We start from the raw sequence: 24645 nt of genomic DNA, 5'->3' as shown, positions 1-24645 counted from the left end.
TCTGTTGACCCTCACACTACACAGAGGAGGTAAAATGGGTCAGTGATTGGCTTTATAGGCAGAGGATCAGCAGGACAGCCAGGCAATTTGTATTGTTTAAAATGACATAAATATGTAAGGCTGGGTGCACACATAGCAGAAACGCTAGCGTTGCATAAAACACTGCATTTTATGCAGCAATGTTAGTCAAAGGGACGCAGAAAAAAAACGCAGACACCTGCGATTTACAGTATGCGTTCCGAAAACGCTGGTTTTGTTGCATATTATGCAGGAACTCTGCCAAAACGCACATAATGAAAGTCAATGGGAACACAATGGTATGCGCTTTTCATGCGTTTTTATATGCTTTTTTTCCCCAAAATAAGCTTTTTTTGCAGTTTTTTTCGCTTCCTGTTGTGATATGCAAAAATAAAAATCTAAAAACGCATATGCGTTTTAAAAAACGCAATAAATGCGCATTAAAAAACGCACCAAAACCGCAGTAAAAACGCAATAGAAAAGCACACAACATTAACATAAAACATGCCATAAAACGCAGCCTTTCACGGTATGTCATGTGTGAACCCAGCCTCAGGTTCCTTTGAGGATCATATTTGGAATGTGCTAAACGTTCTAGACTTGTAACCAAAATCGATCATTTGTGATTGTTTCAGGTGATTGTCTAGTGTGAGTTTAAAAGTCAAAGGTCCTCCTTTAGCGACCTGTTGAGTTGGTGAACCTGCTACAGTCATTTCCTCTGAGAGCTTGAGTAGGGCACCTCCTGCTCATCGCCCCTCCCCCCTCATCGCCCCCCCTTCCCCCTTCCCCCCATTGGACAGGATACACTACATGCCTCTCTGTTGAGCAGCATATCTGTACAGTAATCACAGGTAACATCACCCTTAATGATCAACAAAAATAATTTTGCACAGCATTTGTTTATTGTATGTATTTCCACTAAGAGCTGCTGCTGTTTCTGATTCGGCCGCGACTCCCGTACTGCTGCTTAGCCATGCCATGCGTGGCTATAGCAATTCAGGTACATACAGCAGAAAACTGCAGTATGGCATTCAGAATTGCATTACAGTCAGGGTCGAGGCAGAGGCGAGAGAGGCTCCAGCCTCAGGGCACAGTGTAGGAGGAGGGCGCCCAACTCACTCAGCTATCATTCCCCTATTGTGTTTGAAGCAGAGAGAAATAAGAAAAGGGGATACATGGCAGTGACTGCAAGCCAGATAACTAGAGATTAAGGTGTTGGGGGCACCTCTTAGTCTAATAGCAATCAGTGTGGGAGGGATGGAGGGACGCACTTTGGTGTCTCAGCCTTGGGGGCTGGATGACCTTGTCCCGACTCTGTGTACAGTGCACTGGACTGCAAGCCATTAACAGAGATAGGCAGCGTTTTCCCACCCCACTCACATGTGGGAAATGCTGCAGATTTGGCCCGGGCCCTGACGTAGGGGAAACAGGTACCCATACATCTAGCAACTTGGCAGCCCATCGACCGCCAATTAGATAATTATCATTGAATCAGATGAAAATCTGTGCCGCCGAGTGCATGCCTGATTGAGGAGGCGACTGATTTCTGACCGAGTATGTCAATCGGATATGCTGCAAGATGCACCGTCGTGGTCGGTCAGGTGTGCCGCAGTAATTGCGAGCGATATCAGGATGAGCAACGAACGTGAGGGTACCCTCTCATATCCCTCCCTCCCACCCCCCCCCCCCCCCCCATCCCTCACTGCCCAATACATTTCCTGACCACGTCCGCCGCTGGCACTGGGCGCTATCCTCTGTCCATACACGCGCCCCACGTGGTTGCCGGCGTGCAGGTGGGTGCGTGTGTGACGTCACACATGTACCCAGGTGTACTCCTGCAACCACATGCGGCGTTTGTATGGACATAGGATAGCACCCGGTGCCAGCGGGGGCCGTGGACAGGTAGTGTATTGTTTGTGCACCGGGGGTGGGGCCGATTGAACATTTCAAGGGGGGACAGCGTCAGGCCAGCGAAGTAGCAGATGCGGTGTCACAAGGCCGATCCCGGATCGATTTCAGCATGTAATCGTTCGGGAATTGACCTGTGGTGTGTGGGCAGGCAGCAGATCTCTCTAATCAGATTCGATCTATTGGTCGACCTGCCCATACATCCTCTGATGTATGGGCACCTAAGACTTACTGCTATCTATAGTGAGCACACATCTACACAATGATTTTCTTACCTTAGAGCTCTCTGTGTGCCTGTGGTGTGCTGGAGTGCCAGTTTTGTGGGTCGCTCGGAGAGAGTGCGCTGTACAGCGCGTCCCACACAGGTAAGCGTCTCTGCAGCTGTGTGCCGGAATGTCTGTGTTATTGTGCTCCTGTGCAGAGATCTCCCTATCTGATGAGCTGAACTTTGCTCTGTTACTGATGTGGATGTGGACAGGGAGGACTGTGACCCCGGTGCAAGCGGAGAATTAACCCTCCTGTCCCTGCGCTCCTCTGTACCGGCTCCAGAACCAGAAGCTAATGCTATACTTATATTCCTAATGCACAGTCCTGATTTACTATTGAAACTCTAAGGGCCCTTTCACATTGGTGCGGTGCGGCAAGTTGCCGCAATGCTACCGCAGCCTAATGTATCCCTAGGGGGAGTTCATACTTCCCATGTTGCGGTACGCTGTGACGGAAGTGCCTAATCTAATCCTGGCGCAGAACTACGTCACTGTGTGTGATCCGCGGCGACCTGCGTCGGCCCAGAAGTTATCTCACTAATATTATAAATGCGAAAGTTTGGATGTTTGTTACGCAATCACACAACAATGGCAGAACGGATTTGAATGAAATTTGGAACACACATAGTACATTACCTGGAATAACACATAGAATACTTTTTATTCCCATAACCAAAAAGTGGGCGGAGACAAATACAAATTTCACTGGGAAAATGTAAACTGCAGCCATTCTTACACTGTTAATGGTAGGGTTCTCATACTTTGCACAGTTGGTCGCTGGGTGACTGGGATTATTTTTCAGAAAAGTGGGTGGAGCCTACAAAAGCCAATCAAAATTCACCTATTGATTTTCAAGGGGAATATGTAATTGCTGCCATTCTTGGCAATGGTTGGTTAATGGCACAAGCCTCAAACCTGGTACAGTTGGTCATTGGGTGACTGGGGTTCAAATTCAGAAAAGGGGGTGGAGCTACAAACAGCCAATCAGATTTGTTTTAATTCAATGCAAATTATTGATGGCAAAGACCACAAAGCTCACAAACTTGGTCATTGAGTAATTGTGTGTTAGGGTTAGAAAAAGTGGGCGGAGCCAACTACAGACAAATACATATCTGGGCAGTGTTAGTCCATGGCAATTCTGGGTTTTTAACCACTCTGCGACCGCCTCACCCAGAATTGCGGCCGCACAGTGGCTCTCCCAGGACCGCCTAACGGAATAGCATCATTCTGCGATGTGCGAGGGAACAAGCACTCGCTCAAGCACCGTTCCCTGCAGGGGGAGAGAGGTGGCTGCAGAGAGAAGCCTGCTAGCCCGCGATCAGGGCCGGCCCGCTCATGGGGCGGGGTGAAACTTTTGCCTCAGGCGGCACATTTCTAGTGGCGGCATCCGCCCGTCGGTGGGTGCGGGGAGCCGGCCGCCGAGCTGGAGGGGTAGCGGGCAGGACGGGGGTATTGGGCCTAGCGGCGGGGAGGGGGGTTGGACCCCCCCCCCTCCCTCGCCTGGGTCCCCTGTCCTCCGCTCCCCTCCAGCCTTAAATAGATCAGAAGCGCTACTCGTAAGAGGCAGTGTGCGGGGAGGACTTACCTCTTCCTCGATCCAGCGTGCGCTCCACTGACGTCACTTCCTGCAATGCCGCCCACTGTATTGTAAGTGGACGGCGTTGCAGGAAGTGACGTCAGTGGAGCGCACGCTGGATCGAGCAAGGAAGAGGTGAGTCCTCCCCGCCCACTGCCTCTTACGAGTAGCGCTTCTGATCTATTTAAGGCTGGAGGGGGTCGGAGGACGGGGAACCCAGGCGAGGGAGGGGGGGTCCAACCCCCCTCTCCGTCGCTAGGCCCAATACCCCCGTCCTGCCCGCTACCCCTCCAGCTCGGCGGCGGCAGCAATAATTTTTTCAAAATTTGCCTCAGGCGGCAAAAAGTCTAGGGCCGGCCCTGCCCACGATCATGGCTGGCAGGCTTCTCATCATAGCCAAGGGGTGGATAATTACATGTAAACAGCGCTGCGGATCTCCCTCAGCGCTGTACAAGTGAAAGGCGTGTCACTTACTGTCCGTCGGGCTCACAATCTAATCCCTGCCACAGTCCTATGCCTTGTAGGCATAAGACAAACCACCGATCGCTGTCAATGGAGAGGGGGGATTAAAGGGAATACGTGTTTTTGTTTTTTTTTAAAAAGGATACTTTTTAATAAATTTAGAAAAGAGCAGCGATCAGAGACCACCAAAAGAAAGGCCTCCTAGTGACAAGAAAAGGAGGTAAGATTCATCTGTGTGCTAAGTTGTACGGCTTTGCTGTGAACAGTTAAAGCTGCACAGCCCTGTTTTGTGAAAAATGGCCTGGTCACTAGGGGGGTGTAAGCCGGTGGTCCTGAAGTGGTTAAAAAAGTTGGCGGCATTAAGGCACCTTTTTTGCAGCTGGTAAAATCAGGGTGTGAAGCCCCAATCGGTCGGAGCTCCACATTCTGGCTATCCCAGCCTGCTTCAGGGACAAGGGGTTAAAAAGTTTCAGGAGACGGGACCCCACATAATTTAAAAAAAAAATTCCCACACTCTAAACATAAAAAAAAAATAAAAATTGGGAAAATAGGAAAAAATGCCAGGGATCTTCATACAGCCATATTGCGGCTGTAAAGCGATCCCTGGCCAAAGCGCTGCGGCTGCGTATGGACCCCCTGGAAACCCCGTCAGGAAATTTATTGCTCTGTCTTTTGATACATGTAAAATTTCACTGCCGTTAGGTTTGCTACTAAACGTGACATTTACCGCATTAAAAAGTATACTTTTTTCCTTCAAAACTTTAAAATCGATTTTCGCAAAAATTATAAGGTCTTTTTGAAAAATAGTTTTTCGCGCTTATTCCAATGATATCCTTAACATATCTTGCAAATTTAGGGTTTCTAGCCTTTAAGGTGGATTTGCTATTAACCATTAAAGTCGGCAGGCTTTTAAATGTGTATTTTTTTTCCTTTGAAACTTTAAAATCGATTTTCTCAAAAACTATAAGGTCTTTTTGAAAAAAATTGTTTTCCTCTTGTAGCCACTGGGGGCCCCTACAAGCTCTGGGGCCCTTGGGCAATTGCCTCCTTTGCCTCTATGGTAGCACCTGCCCTGGTGCACTTCCACATACCCGAAGCAGGAAGTGACCGCAAGTTCATGTCACTTCCTGCTTGGAAGATTGCCAGACACGGAACAACACGTACTAACGCGGTGTGTGTGTGTGGGGGGGGGGGGGGGCTTGGGCTAGGCCTAGGGCACTGGAAAGTACAAATCCTGCCCTGGGTGTTCCCTGAAGGCCTGTTTTTGGCGGTGTGATGTGGTGTGGTGAGCCCACTGCACCACAACGATACCGCCAGTTTGTAATGTAAAACCGGCCTAAGGGTGTTCATACATTGCTCGATTTTGTGGGCCGATCGACCGTTATACCATCTAACTTACCTTAATAGGGGTTGTACAACTAAATTCGATAAAATATGGCCTGACTGGCTTGGCAGGGAGGAGCTAGCGGTGGTGGTAAATATGTGATAATTGACGATAGAGGCAATGGAGTCCATCCTTTTTTCCTGTCTTAAGTCTCTTTTCTCCCTTCCTGTATACATATTCCAAGGGGATTCTAGTACTACTTGGATAATACCGGCATACTATCCTCATGCTGTGAAATGAGATGAGGCATGCACACTGCTCGACCTTCCATTTGTCTGTATGAAAGCCCATAAGCTGCATTGATATTGGGAGACCGCAGTTCTCCTTATTCTCTTCTGAGTAACATGTCAGGTGGTTTTCACCTCTCCCAATTAGGGCTCATTCCCACTTGTGCGTTTTCAGAGCGATTTCAGCATCACTGAAAATCGCTAGCAGTTTGAAAAACGTGTGTACAATGAAAGTTTATGGAAGTGTTCTCATCTAAGCGATTTGCAATTTGCTGAAACACAAACTCGTTGCCTGCAGAGTTTTCTGACCGATTCTGCAGGCTAAATTGAACTAGAAATCGCAAAAAAACACTAATCTCTGAAAAAACACTGGAAAAATGCTTTCTATACAGTGACAAATCGCTGGGAAATCACTAGGAAAAAACGTCAGAAAATCGCTCAGCGTTTTCCTTCAGTGATTTCTACTGTGAATGGGCCCTAATATGAGTGTGGCTAGATTCACAGTGCGACGTTGCGTATTGATGCAATGTTAAATTCGCAACGCAAACTTACAATGCAACGCGCCAAAAAAGTCCCAACGCAGCATTACCATTGCATACAGCATATACAGTAGAGTATACAGATAATGAAAAATATCCTTCCAAGTCATTACTGAGCATTGCAAACAGACTAACGCAGCGAATAACGTGTATAACGCACAGCATGCAGCACTTTCACTTAACGTGCAACGTTAGGGCTGGTTCAGACGGACGTCTGCGTGGTGTTGCATCTGGGGGCGTTGCGGCGGCTGCGCGGTCAGGCTTTCAGTAGCCTTCGGTCGCGTTCCGATGTGGTCGCGTTTTTTCTTCCCCTAGGGGAACATTCGCCGTTGCGGTTGTCGCTTCCAGGGGCAGCTCGAATGCTAACGAAAATCGGGACGTGAACGCCGCGTTCAGGTAAAAGCGTGCAAAAGCTCGGTGTAAACGCTCCCATTCACTTGAATGGGAGCATTTACCGCGACGTTCCGAACGCTTGCGGTAAACGCTCCGCAAGCGTCCGTCTGAACCAGCCCTTAGACATCAACGTAACGTCTGCACTGTGAACGGGGCATTGTGCATTAAATTTAGTTTTAATGTGCGACTTTAACGTCCCTCTGTGAACTTAGCCTCCATTCTTCTCTTCTATCCCTCTTCCCTCTATATAAAGAGGAGCTGTCAGCCATACTGTCTCAGAAATAAAACACATATATAAGTAGATAAATACTTGCTCTACTTACATAACATACAGTGGTGTGAAAAACTATTTGCCCCCTTCCTGATTTCTTATTCTTTTGCATGTTTGTCACACTTAAATGTTTCCGCTCAGGGGTCGAGTGGGGGCTGGACGCGGGTGAACGGCGTCCACTTACTATTTCCGGCGTGTGGAAGGGAGCAGCGCAGAGAGGAGGGAGAGCTGTGAGCAGCGGTGGAGAAGGGGGGCCATCTCTCCCCCCCCCCCCCCTTGGGCAGCTCTCCTCGTTCCGGCGCCGGATCTGAGTGTCGCTGCTCTGGTCTGGACCAGATTAGACTTGCGGCAGTAGAGTGCTCGCGCCGGAACGGGGAGAGGTAAGTCCTGCCGGCTGCCTGCACGTTACTTTTGGAGGGGACAGTGAGGGAGGGAGAGCACCCTAAGGTGAGGGAAGGGGGGGGGAGAAGATGGCCCCCCTTCTCCACCGTCCACACAGCTCTCCCTCTTCTCTGCTCCCCTCCTGCTGTGGAAATATACCCCTTCCTACATATATACTGGGCATATATACCCTTTGACTACATATACTGGGCACATATACCCTTTGACTAAATATACTGGGCACATATACCCCCTGACTACATATACTGGGCACATATACCCCGACTACATATACTGGGCACATATACCCCCTGACTACATATACTGGGCTCATATACCCCTGGCTATATATACTGGGGCACATATACCCCTGACTACATATACTGGGCACATATACCCCCTGACTACATATACGGGGCACATATACCCCTAGCTATATATACTGGGGCACATATACCCCTGCCTACATATATACTGGGCACATATACCCCCTGATTACATATACTGGGCACATATACCCCCTGACTACATATACTGGGCACATATACCCCCTGACTACATATACTGGGCACATATACCCCCTGACTACATATACTGGGCACATATACCCACTGACTACATATACTGGGCACATATACCCCTGGCTATATATACTGGGGCACATATACCCCTGACTACATATACTGGGCACATATACCCCCTGACTACATATACTGGGCTCATATACCCCTGGCTATATATAGTGGGGCACATATACCCCCTGACTACATATATACTGGGCACATATACCCCCTGATTACATATACTGGGCACATATACCCCCTGACTACATATACTGGGCACATATACCCCCTGACTGGCAGGTTTCGCGTATTTTGGGGAACTGCTTCCAAATGATGTGTATGTTGGGGGAACTGCTGTTGCCACATTGTCTATTTTGGGGGAACCACTTCCATATTATCTGTATTTTGGAGGAACTTCTACCAGATTATGTGTCTTTTTGGTGAAATGCTGTCAGATTACATCTATTTTTGGGGGATACACTACGGCAGAGCTCAAACTTCCTCGGCAGACCTTTTACATCACTGCTAAGGTCATGTATATTTGGCCCCACCCATGACCACACCCACGTTATGCTTGACCACGCCGTTATGCTTGACCACGCCCATTTTTGGCGCCCCACGCTACGCGCGGCGCAGGGGTTCTCCAGGTGAGTCCACTCACTTCTTTTCCCAGGACTAGACCCCTGTTTCTGCTCGTCAAAAACTGTTAACTATTAGTCAAAGATAACATAATTGAACACAAAATGCAGTTTTAAATGATGGTTTTTATTATTTAATGAGAAAAAAAAACCTACAAATGTACATGGCCCTGTGTGAAAAAGTGATTGCCCCCCCCCCCCTGTTAAAAAATAACTTAACTGACTACATACAAACATATACAAATAAGAAGTACCTTTTTTTCCAGAGTAAAATGAGCCATAAATTACTTTTCTCCTATGCTGCTGTCATTTACAGTAGGTAGTAGAAATCTGACAGAAGTGACAGGTTGTGGACTAGTCCATCTCTTTATAGGGGCTTCTCAGGGATATATTTATTTTCAAAAGCACTCAGTGAATGGCAGTTGCTCTGTCCAACTGCCAAAAAACTGTGAAGGGAGCAGGGAAGCTGGCCAGCATCATTGTTTAAATCCTTTTTAGGGAATATCTTTATAAAGAATAAAAGCCTTGCTGAGAATACCCTATGAAGAGATGGACTAGTCCAAAACCTGTCACTTCTATCAGATTTCTACTGCCTACTGTAAGTGACAGGCACATAGGAGAAAAGTCATTTATGGCTCATTTTACTCTGGAAAAAATGTACTTCTTATTTGTATACGTTTGCACATATTTAGAATTTTACAGTTTTTCGCTGTAGTTCCCCTTTAATGTAATTATTGTTATACTGAACCTCAAGAATCTACTCTCTGTAACTGGCTTTATTAGGTTTGATGACTGTACAGGTGCGTTTGACACAGGGAGGGTCCCGGTGAGCCGTGGTGAGGACAGCGTGGGAAGCCTCTATAGGATTCAGAGGCTTTCCTCTTCTTAGGTAAGTATATGTTTCTTCACCCGAACTGGGTTCTCTTTAACTCTTGGGGGGGCTGACCCTCCAGACCAGCCCATCAGTCCATAGTCGTACTAGTCTGTATATCTGTGCTTTCTGTTCAGGATCCAGGTGCCTCCGCACATAAACAGAACGATGACCACAAAGAGAAGGAACAGTATTACACACAGGGGTACGGAGGGGGCACATTTGGGATTATTAGAGGCGTACATGGTGGGGTACACCGGTGCAGTGAAAACACTGGAGATATTCAAGCATGGGGATGGTGCGGTGTCTACAAACAACAAAAACAGAAAACTCTGTGAGATTTCAGTGTAGCAATATGCTGTAATCACATCACTGATCTGCCTATTCTGAAATGCAACCACTGAAAAAAAAAAAGAAAGAAAGAAAAAAAGTAGGAACTCCACCTAAACTGTTAAAAAAAAGACTGTGATGATTTCTATATTATAACATGATAAGTTAAGAGGAACAATAGTGAAAAAAACATAAACAGTACAATATTTATAGATGATTTAGTCAGTGTTTGCCCATTGTAAAATATTTCCTCTCCCTGATTTACATTCTAACATTTGGTGGTGACATCCTTGTCATCATGTCAGGTGATCTCTGCGGAATGTTTGTTACTGAGAGTGCTATGCACAGAAGGAGATGCTGTGTGCTTGGCAGTTGGAAACAGCTGCAAACAGCTGTTATTTCCCACAATGCAACAAGGCTCCCACAGTGTGATGTCAGAACCATGGTGCTGACATCACACTGTGGGAGGGGTTTCTCCACAATATCAGCCATACAGCGCCCCCTGCCGATCCGTTTGAGAAAAGGAATAGATTTCTCCTGGGAAAGGGGGTATCAGCTGCTGATTGGGATGAAGTTCAATTCTTGGTTAGGGTTTCTCTTTAAGATCACACCTCCACTAGTGATCATTCTGTGTGACATCTATTTAGCATCTGTGGATAGATAGCAAAACTGTTATGTTATGTACACATACAATACAATTTTCTGACAGATTTACCTGCCAGATTGATTTTTTCCCAACATGTCCGATCTGAATTTTGATTGATTTTCCAATCGATTTCCATGAAGAGTCAATGGAAATCGATTGGAAAATTAATCTGTAAATCGATCGAAATTCAGATCGGACATGTTGGAAAAAAATCGATCTGGCAGGTAAATCTGCCAGAAATTGTATCGTGTGTACAAGCATAAGGGGTTTGAGGGAGACAGAGGTCACACTTGTTGAAATTGCCAGCGTTTTGACGCAATGGAAAATTTTAAGTTATTTCCCACAATGCAACTAGGTTTACAGAGAGGAAACTGACATCACATTGTGGGAGGGGTTTAACCACAATATCAGCCATACAGTCCCCGCCTCCCCCAATGATCTATTTGAGTTAAAGAGGAACTCCAGCTTAAACAAACATACTGTCATTAAGTTACATTAGTTATGTTAATTAAAATAGATAGGTAATATAATCTCTACCCACCCTGTTTTAAAAGAACAGGCAAATGTTTGATTTCATGATGGCAGCCATCTTTTTGGTTGAAAGGAGGTGACAGGGAGCATGAGACACAGTTCCAGCTGTCCTGTGTCCTGAGCACCTCTCCCAGTTGCTAGGTAACGTGAATAACAACATAGGAAATCCCATCTTGCTCTGCACAGCATCAGTGAAAAAAATCCCAGGCTTTTTTTCTTTGATGGGTGGAGCTTAGCTAAAAATGCAGCTAAAAATGATGCTTTGGTAAGAAAAACAAAGTTCTGATGCTGTGAAACTGTTAAAGAAACACCAAGCCTTTTCAGTGCTGCTGAGTAGATTTTTAGTCCGAAGGTTCACTTTAAGGTAAAGATTTCTCATGGAAAAGGGGGTATCAGCTACTGATTGGGATGAAGTTCAATAAGGAGAGCCCCGCGGACATGATTCTATGTCAGGGTGGTTGTGCCTTCAGCTTGTTACCTTGGCGTACCGATTTAAGCACCGTGGGACTGATTTCTCTAAACAGGTATAAAGTAACCGAAGCATAAGGGGGAGTGGTCACTCTGACTGGCCAATCAGAACCCAAGCTAGTTTCAACAGCTTAAATGTGATGGTTATTCTTGGCAAATGATTCACTTTTTCTTGAGTTATCTCTGGAGCTGATTCAGATTATTATTACAAAGCTTGGACAAAGCTTCAGCTCTATGGCATACGGATGATCATTCGAATTGTATGGAATCGAAATTTCCACACTTCTGTTTGGAAATCAAAAAACAGAACTCAGAAATTCGGATGTACCACAACTTGGTCATTTTAGTCCAATCACTGGACTCAGAAGCATTGGACCAATCAGGGAATGCAGAATTTTTACACAATAGTCAGATTACCATGGTAATGTTAGACCAATCAGAAGACTCGAATACTACCAAACATTCCGGAGTCTTGCTATTGGCATAACATTCCGCAGCATTCCGATTACCGCTGTAAATTTCTGCGTTCTCTGATTGGTCCAATACTTCTGAGTCAACTCCAAAGTATTTAGCCAATTTGAGAATGCAAAGAAATTACAAAAAATGGAAATCAGCATTGGCGGAAATTAGAATTTTCCGGGAATCTTAAATCGGCGTTTCCGAACATCCCTACTGTGGCACTAGGAGGATCTGCTTCTCAAATTTTAGGCGGCACATTTTGGCACACCTAAACAGACAATCCGTTCTTCAGGTGCCAGCAAGATGTTCTCTACTCACATAAGCAAGTCCATTGGTGGGATCTCCATACCCCAGACTGGTACAGATTGAGCTATTGTTTCAGCTTGAAAAAGCCAACCTTTTTGTTCTTTGTTTTCGGCTTCTTCATTTTCTTATTCCATGTTAAGGTGGCCATACACTGGTCGATTTGCCATCAGATTCGACCAACAGATAGATCCCTCTCTGATCGAATCTGATCAGAGAGGGATCGTATGGCCACCTTTACTGCAAACAGATTGTGAATCGATTTCAGCCTGAAACCGATCACAATCTGTGGAGCTGCTGCCGCCACCCCCACCCCTTCCCCCCCCGCATACGTTACCTGCTCCGGCCGGCGCGAGTCCCCTGGTCTCTGCGGTCTTCTTCTCGCTCCGGGCTCCGGCTACTGAACTTCCAACATGTTTAAACAGTAGAGAGCGCTCTACTGTTTAAACTTCCTGCCGGGACAGGAAGTTCTGTGTAGCAGGAATGGCCCGGAGCGAGAAGAAGACCGCAGAGACCAGGGGACTCGCGCCGGCCGGAGCAGGTAATGTATACCCGCTGCATTGCGTCAGTCGTCGGGCATTCGAACGCCGCTAACCACGCACTCCCGACCTGCCGGCGGCCGAGGAAAATCTTCCGCACGGATGGGGCGACGGGAATTGACGGGAACGATCGATTTCGGACGGAAATCGATCGTTCTGTCAGCGGTGTGTGCGCAGCGATTTCACAGCCGTTTTGATCACTGTGATCGAAACGGCTGTATATCGGCGGGAAAATTGTTAGGTGTATGGGCCCCTTTAGAAGTTTAACTATCTCACCTCTTCAGCTTGTAGCAGAGCAAGTTGTTTGTGCTTTTCATAAACCCTACCTTCCATCTACCTGAAGACCCCTATTTTCCAACTGACTTTCATTGAGAAAGTCACCACTTATACCTGCTTTGAAGCTAAACTCACCCAACCTGAACGACATAGTCATAGAGCCAAATAAATGAGCAACATATGGTGGGCAGGAGCTTAACTAGAGGGAAGCATTCTCTGCGATCGCAAGGGAATGCTTCCCTCTGGTTAGTTTCCTCCAATACAGGGGACTTTACTTTAGATATGGTGTTTTGGGGCTACACTTGTTATGGATGTGAAGATCACGATGCCCACACTTGGTTTATGGAGATCATGATGGCCTCACTTGGTTTATGAAGATCATGATGGCCTCACTTGGTTTATGACCTTTGTGAGATGGTCCCCAAGGTCAAGAAGGGCACCAAGGGGAGGCAAGGAAGAGGTGTGAACTTTGGGGAAGACGTCAAAGTTTTGCTGGGGGCCACATGAATTGTAGTTATGCCACTGATGGTGGATATGGTAAAGTGGGTGGAGAAATCAACAGCCAATCATATTGTATCCATTGGTTTACAGTGGAGCACATTATTAACAACAGCAAGGTCCTCAAGCTTTTTACAGTTGGTCACAGGTTCAACGTTTATAAAAGTGGGTTGAGTGACCAACAGCCAATGAAATTTCACTCACCGACTTTCATTTGGGAAACTTCAACTGCTATCGTTATCACACTTCGAATGTCCTGCTGCCCAAACTTTGCACAGTTGATCATTGGGCCACTAGAAAGTGGGCGGGGCCACCAACAAACAATCAGATTTCTTCCAATTGTTTTCAATGGAAAAATTTCAACTGCTGCTATTCTCACACTTATTAAAGCCATGACCCCAGACTTTCTATACTTAGACCCTGGATGAGTGCCGTTTACATAGCTACCCTTTTCAAACCAACATGAAGTTGGTTGACAAACTACGCAATGCCATTTTTGGCTGGCATTTCCATTTTTCCCGTAATGAAGGGAGTGAAGACTTCACAATGTGTTATGGGCACCAAATGTGGGAAAATGATTGTGGGCCCCACAGACGTGCAGTGACAGCGGTAAGCTTGTAATCCACCGCATGTCAAGCTTATGTCAGCTAATACTATTGATAGGTAGAGCGTAAACAAGGGGGCTGGGGACTGTCCCCAGGGATCATGGCAACAGAGGGCCATTGTGCCAGCCAAACGCAGTCACCCAACTGGAACTGGCACCACGCCCAGGACACGGCATTGTCTATGACGGGTGCACATGAAAAGAGAATGACACAGGCACATTACACAAGCGCATACCTGAGCAGACCCCCTCCGCCTTCAGGAAAAAAAACACAACAGATGCATAAACTGCACTTCATAGCATAGCGCCCCCTAGCTCGGCCTCAGATTATTCCTAAACCGGCTTCATACTCCTCAGAAAGGTTTTTGGTGGCAAAAGACTGAGGCCTATATGCGATTCACTTTTTCGCCTGAGTTCTCTCCTAGGTGAAGTTCTCAAACTTTTCAATAAAATGTCTTTTAAACCTCCAGCAAGTAAACAAATACTCAAATTAATTTTGACAGTACTGTTTCACGTACTTTTTGGTACCTGGACTTTTTCCATTGCAAAGTTCTAAAAAGTTTTTATAAATCAAAGATGAAAAATAGGGGCGTAACTAGGCCCCACCGGGCCCCACTGCAGAATTCCCCGGGGCCCGCTCGTGGCCGTTTTGTGGAGGCTGGAGGGGTGGCAGCATGAGGGGAAAGCCTTGGCCACAGTCGGCGGGGAGAGGGGAAGTTCCCCCCCTCTCCCTCTCCTCGGGGCTCTCGCCTCCAGCTAGTTACAGTGTGGGCAGCGGGCAGCGGTGGGCAGATACATACCTTCTTCCGTGCGTTCCACCGCATACTCCTCGCTCTAGCGGCTGACGTCACTTCCGGAAGTGACGTCAGCCGCTAGAGCGAGTAGTATGTGGTGGAACACACAGAAGGTATGTATCTGCCCGCCGCTGCCCGCTGCCCACACTAACTAGCTGGAGGGGAGCGCAGAGGGGAGAGCCCCAAGGTGAGGGAGAGGGGGGGGGGAACTTCCCCTCTCCCCGCCAACTGTGGCCAAGGCTTTCCCCTCATGCTGCCACCCCTCCAGCCCCCACAAAACGGCCTGAGCGGGCCCCCCCACGGGAGCAGGGGCTGCAGGGCCTATTGTTACGCCAGTGATGAAAAAATGATCTCCAAAACTCAGGAGGAAAAGTGAATTGCATATGGCCCTGAAAGTGATAGGACAGGAAACTGCTTTTTCCCCTGTTATGTCATTGTATTGCTCTCCCATTCTTCTTCGGGGGGTTTAGTGGCCATAGCTTTTGCATACCAATGTTAAAGGACATCCAAGGTGAAAATAAACTAATTCGATAAACTCCTCCTTATAAAAATAACTTTTTTCGTTTTCACAGTTTTATTTTATATTTAAATCTACTTTTTAATTTTTACTGTTTAATGGTTTCTTCTCAATGACACATTCATTGAAGTATGCCAGAGCTAAAATCTTTGAATTATTGACCCTTTCTATCCCTTTCCTGCTATCAAAAGCCATTTATTGCCAGGAAAGTGTTTTAGGGCTGCAATCCCTTATCTGTGAGGGCTATGCTATAGTCCGACCCGGTTCTCACCCAGACAGAAACTGTCACTTGCATACCTGATATTAAACTCTCTCAGGCAAAGAAAGAAAAAAAGGAACACAGCATAGTTATTTGCGTGCTAGGCACTGTACATACACATGTCTATCTCATCATGTCACATGTCACCTCGGGTATCCTTTAATCTATAGGCTGCCAGTACCACCAGAAGATGCACCAAACGCTGAAGGGGGCGCTGCAGTATAGGCTGATAAGAATTCTGGCTCGCATGCAAATGAAATGCAGCTTGGACTTGGGACAACCAAATGCACTTTCTGTCCATTTAGATTAGTCGATTTCCAAGCCGCATATAATTTACATTAAAGGGAACCTGAACCGAGTAAAATTATTTAAAATAAACATATGATGTACCTGCAAATGAATATTACATACTTACCTCTCTGTCAGTTCCTCACAGAAGCTGTCCTTTCTTTCCAGTTCTGACAAGATTTGTCAGACCTGAAATATATCAGTTACTGTCAGTTATAGATCAGTTGCTGTCAGTTATAACTGAAATGACAACTGATGAGCAAGGTAATGTCCATGTTTCCCTAAGACTCAAGTGGACGATATTACAGTTTAACAGTGTGCTGACCAGGAAGCTGTTTTGGGGTAATGGCCAATTATAATATGGAAGACAGAGAATTCCATTGATCACAGTGGACTAACAGGACACAGGAGAGGTGAAAGAGATTGATGAGTAGACTACACAGGAGGTAAGTATGACCTGTGTTTATTTTTAGGGATGGTCGGAAATGCCAATTTCCGATTCCGCGGTAAGTCCACATTCCGCCATTGCCAATTACCGATTCTGCTTTCCGTTACCAATTTCCGCATTGCAATGCGGAATTTCCGCCGGAATTCGCGGTTCCGCCCAACTTTAACATCGATTTTCTCAAACACTATAAGGTCTTTTTGCAAACTTGTTTTTTCATCTTGTTCAGAAGATTCTGTTTAATAAACCCTGAAAATGTGGTGTTTCTAGGACTTAAGGGGGCTTTGCTATTAACCGCTAAAGTCGGCTGATTTTTACTGTAATGGAAAATGCAGAGAATAGGCAGATGCAGATTTTCTGCATTTTACATTACAGTAAAAATCCGCTGACTTTAGCGGTTAATAGCAAAGCCCCCGTAAGTCCTAGAAACACCAAATTTTTAGGGTTTATTAAACTGAATCTTGTGAACAAGATGCAAACAAAAGTTTTCAAAAAGACCTTATAATTTTTGAGAAAATTGATGTTAAAATCGGGCGGAAATTTCCGCGATTTCCGGCGGAAATTCGCCTACCGCACTTGCATTACCGATTTCCGCATTCCGATGCGGAAATGCAATTTCCGATCGGAATTTCAGAAATTGCATTTCCGCGGAATCCTAATGAGCATCCCTATTTATTTTGACTGTTACTTTTCAGTTTAGGTTTGCTTTAAATTCCCATGCAAGCCTATTAGCTTCTCATTGACCTTCCTCAAAAACTTGCCTTATCACCAGGTGATCCTCTAGGCCAGAGCCAGTGACTGCTTTCCTAAACATTTCTGTGAAACCAGCATTGACAATTTCACCATGCAATCATGAAAAAGTAAAAGATGTGCAATCTTGCGCTAACGCAGGTGAGAGGTCAAAGTGGACCGCAGACTGATCACACACTGGCAGCTCCTCAAACACTCGGCTGTGAGCGGACTACTGGAAAAGGAAGCAAAAGACAGGAGGAGCGCTCCGTAGTGTGATACCGTTTAATAAAATGAAAACTGCGCAATAAAAGATACACTTACTAGATGTGTATGAACAGTAGGCATTTAAAATTGGCATATAGCCCAGAATAAAAAGGACATCCCCTCTTGGAAGCGAAACCTGAAGCTGCAGTGGCCAGCGGCAGCAAGGATCCAGAAAAGGATCCGTTTCGGCGTATCCACGCCTTCGGACGTTAACTGACGAAGGCGTGGATACGCCGAAACGCGTCTTGACGTAACCTGCACACAGTCACCCCGAAGGGACACCTGTCATCCATTTACCATCTGGATCCTTGCTGCCGCTGGCCACTGCAGCTTCAGGTTTCGCTTCCAAGAGGGGATGTCCTTTTTATTCTGGGCTATATGCCAATTTTAAATGCCTACTATTCATACACATCTAGTAAGTGTATCTTTTATTGCGCAGTTTTCATTTTATTAAACGGTATCACACTACGGAGCGCTCCTCCTGTCTTTTGAATCATGAAAAAGTACCAACTAAAATAATAACCTAATGGGACGTTTATTATACCCACCATTGTCTGTATCTTCTGATACAAACACTAGGGTTCCTCTTCCCTGCCTGTTGGATATTGGAAGTGGACCGTGTACATCCACTGCGCACACATAGAGGGCGCTGTCCTCCTCCACCGCCTCCTTTATAGTTAGATGGCTCTTTCCAGTCAGGTTTGTTTCTATAGTTATTCTGGGGTCCTTTAGATCTGTCACATTGCTCTCCTTGAAGTCCACATTTATGAACTCATAGACAACGACAGTATTCCATGTCCACCAGATGGTGGCAGTTGTTGGAGGGGGAGATCTTTCTTCAAAGGAGCACTGAAGGATGATTTCACTTTTCTTCGAAACGTTGAGGAACTGTGGCCACTGAGAGATGGTCCATGAAGCCACCGACCCTGGGAAGATAATATGAGATTATTTTGGTTGAGGCTATTCAGGTTATAAGGATGGTGCACATGGTAACGATCATCTTGGCCACGTGCCTCCCACCTGTCTGGATATGGCCAGGACTGTCCCAGGTAAGGTGGTATGGCCCCCGTTTTCCACAGCAGACCCTTGTGTCCTGGTGCCTCCTTGTGTTCCCCCAGCCCAGTATATGCAGAATATATGTGCAGCCATAGCCATGCTTCTCACACCTCCCCCCGATACTCCAGCGGTGTGCGTCCTCCCACTACTCACCCCTCGCTCTAGTGCCTGCTTCTCCTTCGTGACATGAGGAGATAGAGATGCTGGGCAGTAGAGTGACAGGGGGACAGGACGGGGGCAGCATTAGACACCAGGGAAGCTGTATGGGGGAGGGAGGTGGGCCACCAGACACCAAGGAATTGTATGGGGGAGGGTTGGGAGCATCACATGCAAAATTGGGGCATGAATAAATGCACACTGGAGCACAACTAAAATGTGGGTCGTATTTTACACTCCATTATGCGCCATATGTACATCCTCCTTGGGGCTGGGAGGAGTCAGAAGCTTGGAAGATACCAGCCTTTGGATGCAGAGCTGTCAGAGCACCCTGTAGGAGTCATAGACAGGGGGTGCAGAAGAGAAATCCTGGCACTGAGAAGTGTGTAACTTCTCCAGCATGCTTCAATTGCAACTGTGTATATTGAAAGGGAAGGAGGACCCTGGGGACACATCTGGCTACCTATACTGGGGAGGGAGGCTACCTAATACTGGAGGCACATCTGGCTACCTATACTGGGGAGGGAGGCTACCTAATACTGGAGGCATATCTGGCTACCTATACTGGGGTGGGAGGCTACCTAATACTGGAGGAAAATCTGGCTGCCTATACTGGGGAGGGAGGCTACCTAATACTGGGGGCACAACTGACTGCCTATACTGGGGAGGGAGGCTACCTAATACTTGAGGCACATCTGGCTACCTATACTGGGGAGGGAGGCTACCTAATACTGGAGGAAAATATGGCTACCTATACTGGGGAGGGAGGCTACCTAATACTGGAAGCACATCAGGCTACCTATACTGGGGAGGCTACCTAATACTGGGGGCACATCTGGCTGCCTATACTGGGGATGGAGGCTACCTAATACTGAGGGATCAACTGGCTGCCTATACTGGGGAGGGAGGCTACCTAATACTGGGGGCACATCTGGCTGCCTATACTGGGGATAGAGGCTACCTAATACTGAGGGAACAACTGGCTGCCTATACTGGGGAGGGAGGCTACCTAATACTGGGGGCACATCTGGCTGCCTCTACTGGAGAGGGAGGCTACCTAATACTGAGGGCACATCTGCCTGCCTATACTGGGGCAGGAGGCTACCTAATACTGGGGGCACAACTGACTGCCTATTCTGGGGAGGGAGGCTACCTAATACTGGGGGCACATCTGGCTGCCTATACTGGGGTGCCTACCGTCTACTGGGGGCATGCTTGGCTACCCATATTGGGGGGAACATGCCTAATACGGGGCACATATGGCTTTCTATACTGGGGGTACCTACATTATACTGGGGGCACATCTTCTTTCCTATACTAGGGGGAACCTACCTAATACTGTGGACACAAGTGCTTTCCTATACTTGGGGACCTACCTATACCTAATACTGGGAGCACATCTGAGAGACCTACCTAATACTGGGGGCACATCTTTCTACCTATACTGGGGGGACCTACCTTATACTTGGGGGCACATCTGCTTTCCTATACTTGGGAAGAGGGGTACCTAATACTGGGGGCACATCTGGTAACCTATACTAGGAGAGGACCTACCTAATACTGGGGGCACATCTGGCTGTCTATATTGGGGGGACCTACTTAATAATGGGGGCATATCTGCTTTCCTATACTGGCGAAGGGGGCTACATAATACTAGGGGCACATTTGTCGAACTTTACTGGAGCAACCTACCTAATACTGGGGACACATCTGGTTACCTATACTGGAAGAGGACCTACCAAATACTGGGGGCACATCTGGCTGTCTATATTGGGGGGACCTACTTAATAGTGGGGGCACATCTGCTTTCCTATACTGGCGAAGGGGGCTACATAATACTAGGGGTACATTTGGCTAACTTTACTGGAGCAACCTACCTAATACTGGGGACACATCTGGTTACCTATACTGGAAGAGGACCTACCAAATACTGGGGACACATCTGGTTACCTATACTGGAAGAGGACCTACCTAATACTGGGGGTACATCTGCTACCTATACTGGAAGAGGACCTACCTAATACTGGGGGTACATCTGGTTACCTATACTGGAAGAGGACCTACCTAATACTGGGGGTACATCTGCTACCTATACTGGAAGAGGACCTACCTAATACTGGGTGTACATTTGCTACCTATACTGGAAGAGGACCTACCTAATACTGGGTGTACATTTGCTACCTATACTAGGGTGAGCACAATTTGGGGAAGGGGGGGCACATTTTTAAATCTCGGCCCCAGGAGCTGAAGAACATTATCCCACCCCTGATCCCCCCACCCCCTCCATACCAGCAGAATGTGTCCCTCCCCCAAAGAATCTATCAAACCCTCCACTTTTCAAGATTCTGTACTATTTAGTGTTGTACAAAGCCTCCTCACTGAGAGTCATCCTGTCAGTGATGCCTCTGCAGCAGGTCACTGTCCTGATCTATTCTGCCATCAGATCAGTCTACTGCTGTGACCTTTTCTGTGGGTGGCGGAAAGCCTTCAGTAGGAAATAATCAAATCTGCTTGTAATGGACGCGTATGTGTGAAATTACCGCCGGGAGATTTGGGCGCAGGATACAGCCGATATACGGCTCACCCTGCTCCTGCACAAGCCCCGGCGGCGTTAATTACTATTCTCCCTCCAGGTCCACGTGGATGGTGGGGGATGATGTAATTCGACTGCCAGCTATTGCTGGCGGCCGATTTACAGTGTTTTATAAGTAACTTCAGTTCCGCCTTCTGACAGCGCCGAATTTATCCACTGTGCATAATTCCTATTACAGTCTATGGTGGCGCTGGCTGCGCCCAAATCTCATGAGCTTTATTCGACGTGTTCCGTGATGGAATGACATCATCGCCACCTCTACATTGCTGTAAGGAACATGGTTATAGATTTGAGTCTTAATGTTATCAAGGTGGTCACACACCATACAAATTATGAATATTTATGTACGGTTGATTTTTCCAGGTCATGGTAACATTTGAAACATCTGACCAATATATCACAAAAGCGTGTTCAATTTTTCCACAATTACGGAAAAAAAATCAAAAACCACTCGGGGCTAAAAATCAAGAAAAATGACTATCTTCTACCATTCAATAATCTGAAAAAGTGATCAGAATTGCATGCCACCCTTGATCTACTTATATCCCTTAAAAACAAACTAAACTTTCTATTTTGCTCTACGATCGATCAGTTGTATAAAAAAAAAAAAAAAAAAAAAAAAAAAGGAAAATTGAGTGTGGCCGTGTTTAGAAGGGTTAGTGGACCATCTTGCATCTTTATGGCACAAGTATACAGGGCAGCCTTTGTCCCAACCCGCCGCAGATTTCTGCAGAATACCTCTGAAACCCCATAACCATGCATGGCACCCACAGCTATATTGATAGCATCATGGGTGTCACATTTGTTTTGCAAACAGACGTGGCACACCAGTGGAAATGCAACAGACAGTAAGGCCCCTTTTCCAGTGAAAAGCGCAATCTCATGTGCTTTTCCCTGTGATTAAAGGAATACTATCAATGTCCAAGTGTTCTAAAATGACAACTTACAAATAATGTCTAAGTAGCTGTGTAAACATTTTCCTACTTTTCATATTAACCATTTCAGCCCGCTGGGATTTTTCACCTTATGCATCGGAGCAATTTGCACCTCCCATTAATTTGCTAATAACTTTATCACTACTTATCACAATTTATTGATCTATATCTTGTTTTTTTTCCGCCACTAATTAGGCTTTCTTTGGGTGGTACATTTTGCTAAGAGCCACTTTACTGTAAATGCATTTTAACAGGATTAATAAGAAAAAAATGGAAAAAAATCATTATCGGCCATTATAGCTTTAAAATAATCCATGTTACCATAATTAAAACCTATGTATTTTATTTGCCCGTATGTCTCGGTTATTATACCATTTAAATTTTGTCCCTATCACAATGTATGGCGCCAATATTTTATTTGGAAATAAAGGTGCATTGTTTCCTTTTTGCGCCCATCACTATTTACAAGTTTATAATTTTAAAAATGTTTGTAGTATACCCCCTTCAAATGCATATTTAAAAAGTTCAGACCCTTATGTAACTATTTATGTCTTTTTTTTTTTTTAATTGTAATTTTTTTTTTTCCTATTAAAAATTTTATTTGGGGAATATTTTGGTGTGGGACATAAACAGTGATTTTTTTTAATGTTGTTAGATGTGTAAATTGCAATGTAAAAAATGTGTTGATATAGTTTTACTATTTGGCCACAAGATGGCCACCTTCATTTTTGGTTTCCCTCCTTGTACTTCTCGCTATGCGGAAGTACAAGGGGGATGCAGAGATTTTGCCGAGCAGAAGAGCCGAAGCCTCACGAGTGAGCGCTTCGGTTTTTCTGCGGGGGACCGGGATCGGTGATTGGGAACCGAGGGCATGCCCGCGATCCCGCGCAGGAGCGCGCTGGAGCAGGAGAGCGCAGCTGAGCGGCCGCCCGGACGTGAGCTTCACGTCTGGGCGGCTGAAATGGTTAAATATCAAAAAAAGCAGAAGCTTTAATTCATTGTGTGTAGAGTTTAGCTACGTTTGGAATGTCTCATTTGCAGAGGTGAATCTCTGCAGTCTGACATGCTAAGAACAGTGTAATATTGAAGCGGAGTTATATGAAAACAGGTATCAGGTTTCACACACACAATTACAAATGTTTATGTTGCACATAAGATACATTTCCTCTGCTCTCTGTGAGAGAAACCTCTGCCTGTCTCTGACTGAGCTCTCTGCACACACAGAGTTAACAGATGCACTGTGAAGGAATTCCCCCTCCCCTCATGGCTGAGTCTGCTGTCAGAGTTTCAGCACACTGCTGAAAAATGTGAAAGGAATTAGATAACAGTAATCAAATAATCAAATAGATAAGCAGTGAAATGTATACACCAGTACTTAGCAGCACTTCCCAAACATTTCCTATTTCAATTAAAAAAAAAACATGTTAATCGATAGTGTCCCTTTAAGCAGAGCTTGCAATTGGCCACTATAGCAGTCAATCACAAGCACACGAAAAATGCAGCGTGCATCGCTTTCCTGCACTGCAGTGAAACGAAGCGCACTGGTGGAAAAGGGGAACCGCTATTAACATGTTAATCGTGGTGCCGTTGCGATGGGCGAAAAGCAAGCGCTCTGATTATTGAATTGGAGCGCAGCCAGTGGGAAAGGGCCCTAAGGGCTTATTGCTACAAAGGGTGGAAATACGGATGAAGAATCACAGTCTATGGAAATCAATAGGCTGCTTCTGAATTCTCATGAGGGAATGAAAGTGTAGTGCTGGCTGCATTTGTCTGCGCAGCGTGTCTGAATCCCAACAGCCATACAGGGCAAGGCTAGAGCGGATCGGATGCGCACTCGTATCAGTGCTGGGAGACGGATGCCGGCACACGTGGAAACGTGGCCACGACAACAGCCTTTCAGAAGTGGCAATTGGGAAGCCTGGATGTGTTCTGCATACCGCTGCTCCGGGGTTGGACCACAATGCGATGGACACTAACAGGCCTTAAATGACCCCCAAGATGAGCTCTGGTTCCCCAGTTGTAGTCACCTGTCAGAAGCAGGACAGCAGCGCACGCGGGCAGCATGGTCTCCCTCTGTAACCGCTGAGAACCGACTGAGACACATTGTGCAGTGACAGGAGTGAAATGGGGTCACCCTCTCCCCCCCTCCCTAATGGACAGTGGAACGTATGCTTCACAATGGTAAACATCCGCCACACACACACACGGCAACAATGCTAATTACAAAAAGTGTGACATATTAACCTGCCATGTCCGGTGACGAAGTGCTGAAAAGGCAGCAATGCCACTTTCATGGTGACCTTTTTTTTATGACTTTCTAAAAACAGTTTACCCTCCCACAATCCTTTTTAAATACCAATTCTCCATACTGGCTGTCGAAAGCCGAGTATAGCAGTGTGGGTTTTACCCCTAATAATTCAATAAATGGCTATATTTTTAAAATTAAAACCCAGAA

The 24645-nt window shown here is 46.2% G+C and overlaps 2 protein-coding genes across 4 annotated transcripts in view; both read right to left on the bottom strand.

The window, feature by feature from the left end:
- Nucleotides 1-2348, bottom strand: part of LOC137562584 (diacylglycerol O-acyltransferase 2-like) — a 78425-nt gene extending 76077 nt beyond the window's left edge. For all 3 annotated transcript variants that reach the window (XM_068274072.1, XM_068274073.1, XM_068274074.1), the window contains exon 1: nt 2202-2348. The gene's annotated coding sequence lies outside the window, so the exon portion shown is untranslated. The remainder of the gene's footprint in view (nt 1-2201) is intronic.
- Nucleotides 2349-9348: 7000 nt separating this feature from the next.
- LOC137560942 (uncharacterized) lies at nt 9349-24312 on the bottom strand. Its single transcript, XM_068272131.1, has 3 exons — nt 24218-24312; nt 17999-18376; nt 9349-9804 (listed from the first exon to the last, which is right to left on the bottom strand). The coding sequence occupies exons 1-3, from the start codon at nt 24252-24254 to the stop codon at nt 9605-9607; spliced, it is 615 nt and encodes a 204-aa protein (XP_068128232.1). The 5' UTR covers nt 24255-24312; the 3' UTR covers nt 9349-9604.
- Nucleotides 24313-24645: the final 333 nt, after the last annotated feature.

Source organism: Hyperolius riggenbachi, chromosome 3, assembly GCF_040937935.1.
Source record: "Hyperolius riggenbachi isolate aHypRig1 chromosome 3, aHypRig1.pri, whole genome shotgun sequence".
Lineage (NCBI taxonomy): Eukaryota > Metazoa > Chordata > Amphibia > Anura > Hyperoliidae > Hyperolius > Hyperolius riggenbachi.
This window is presented reverse-complemented; position numbering and strand designations above follow the sequence as displayed.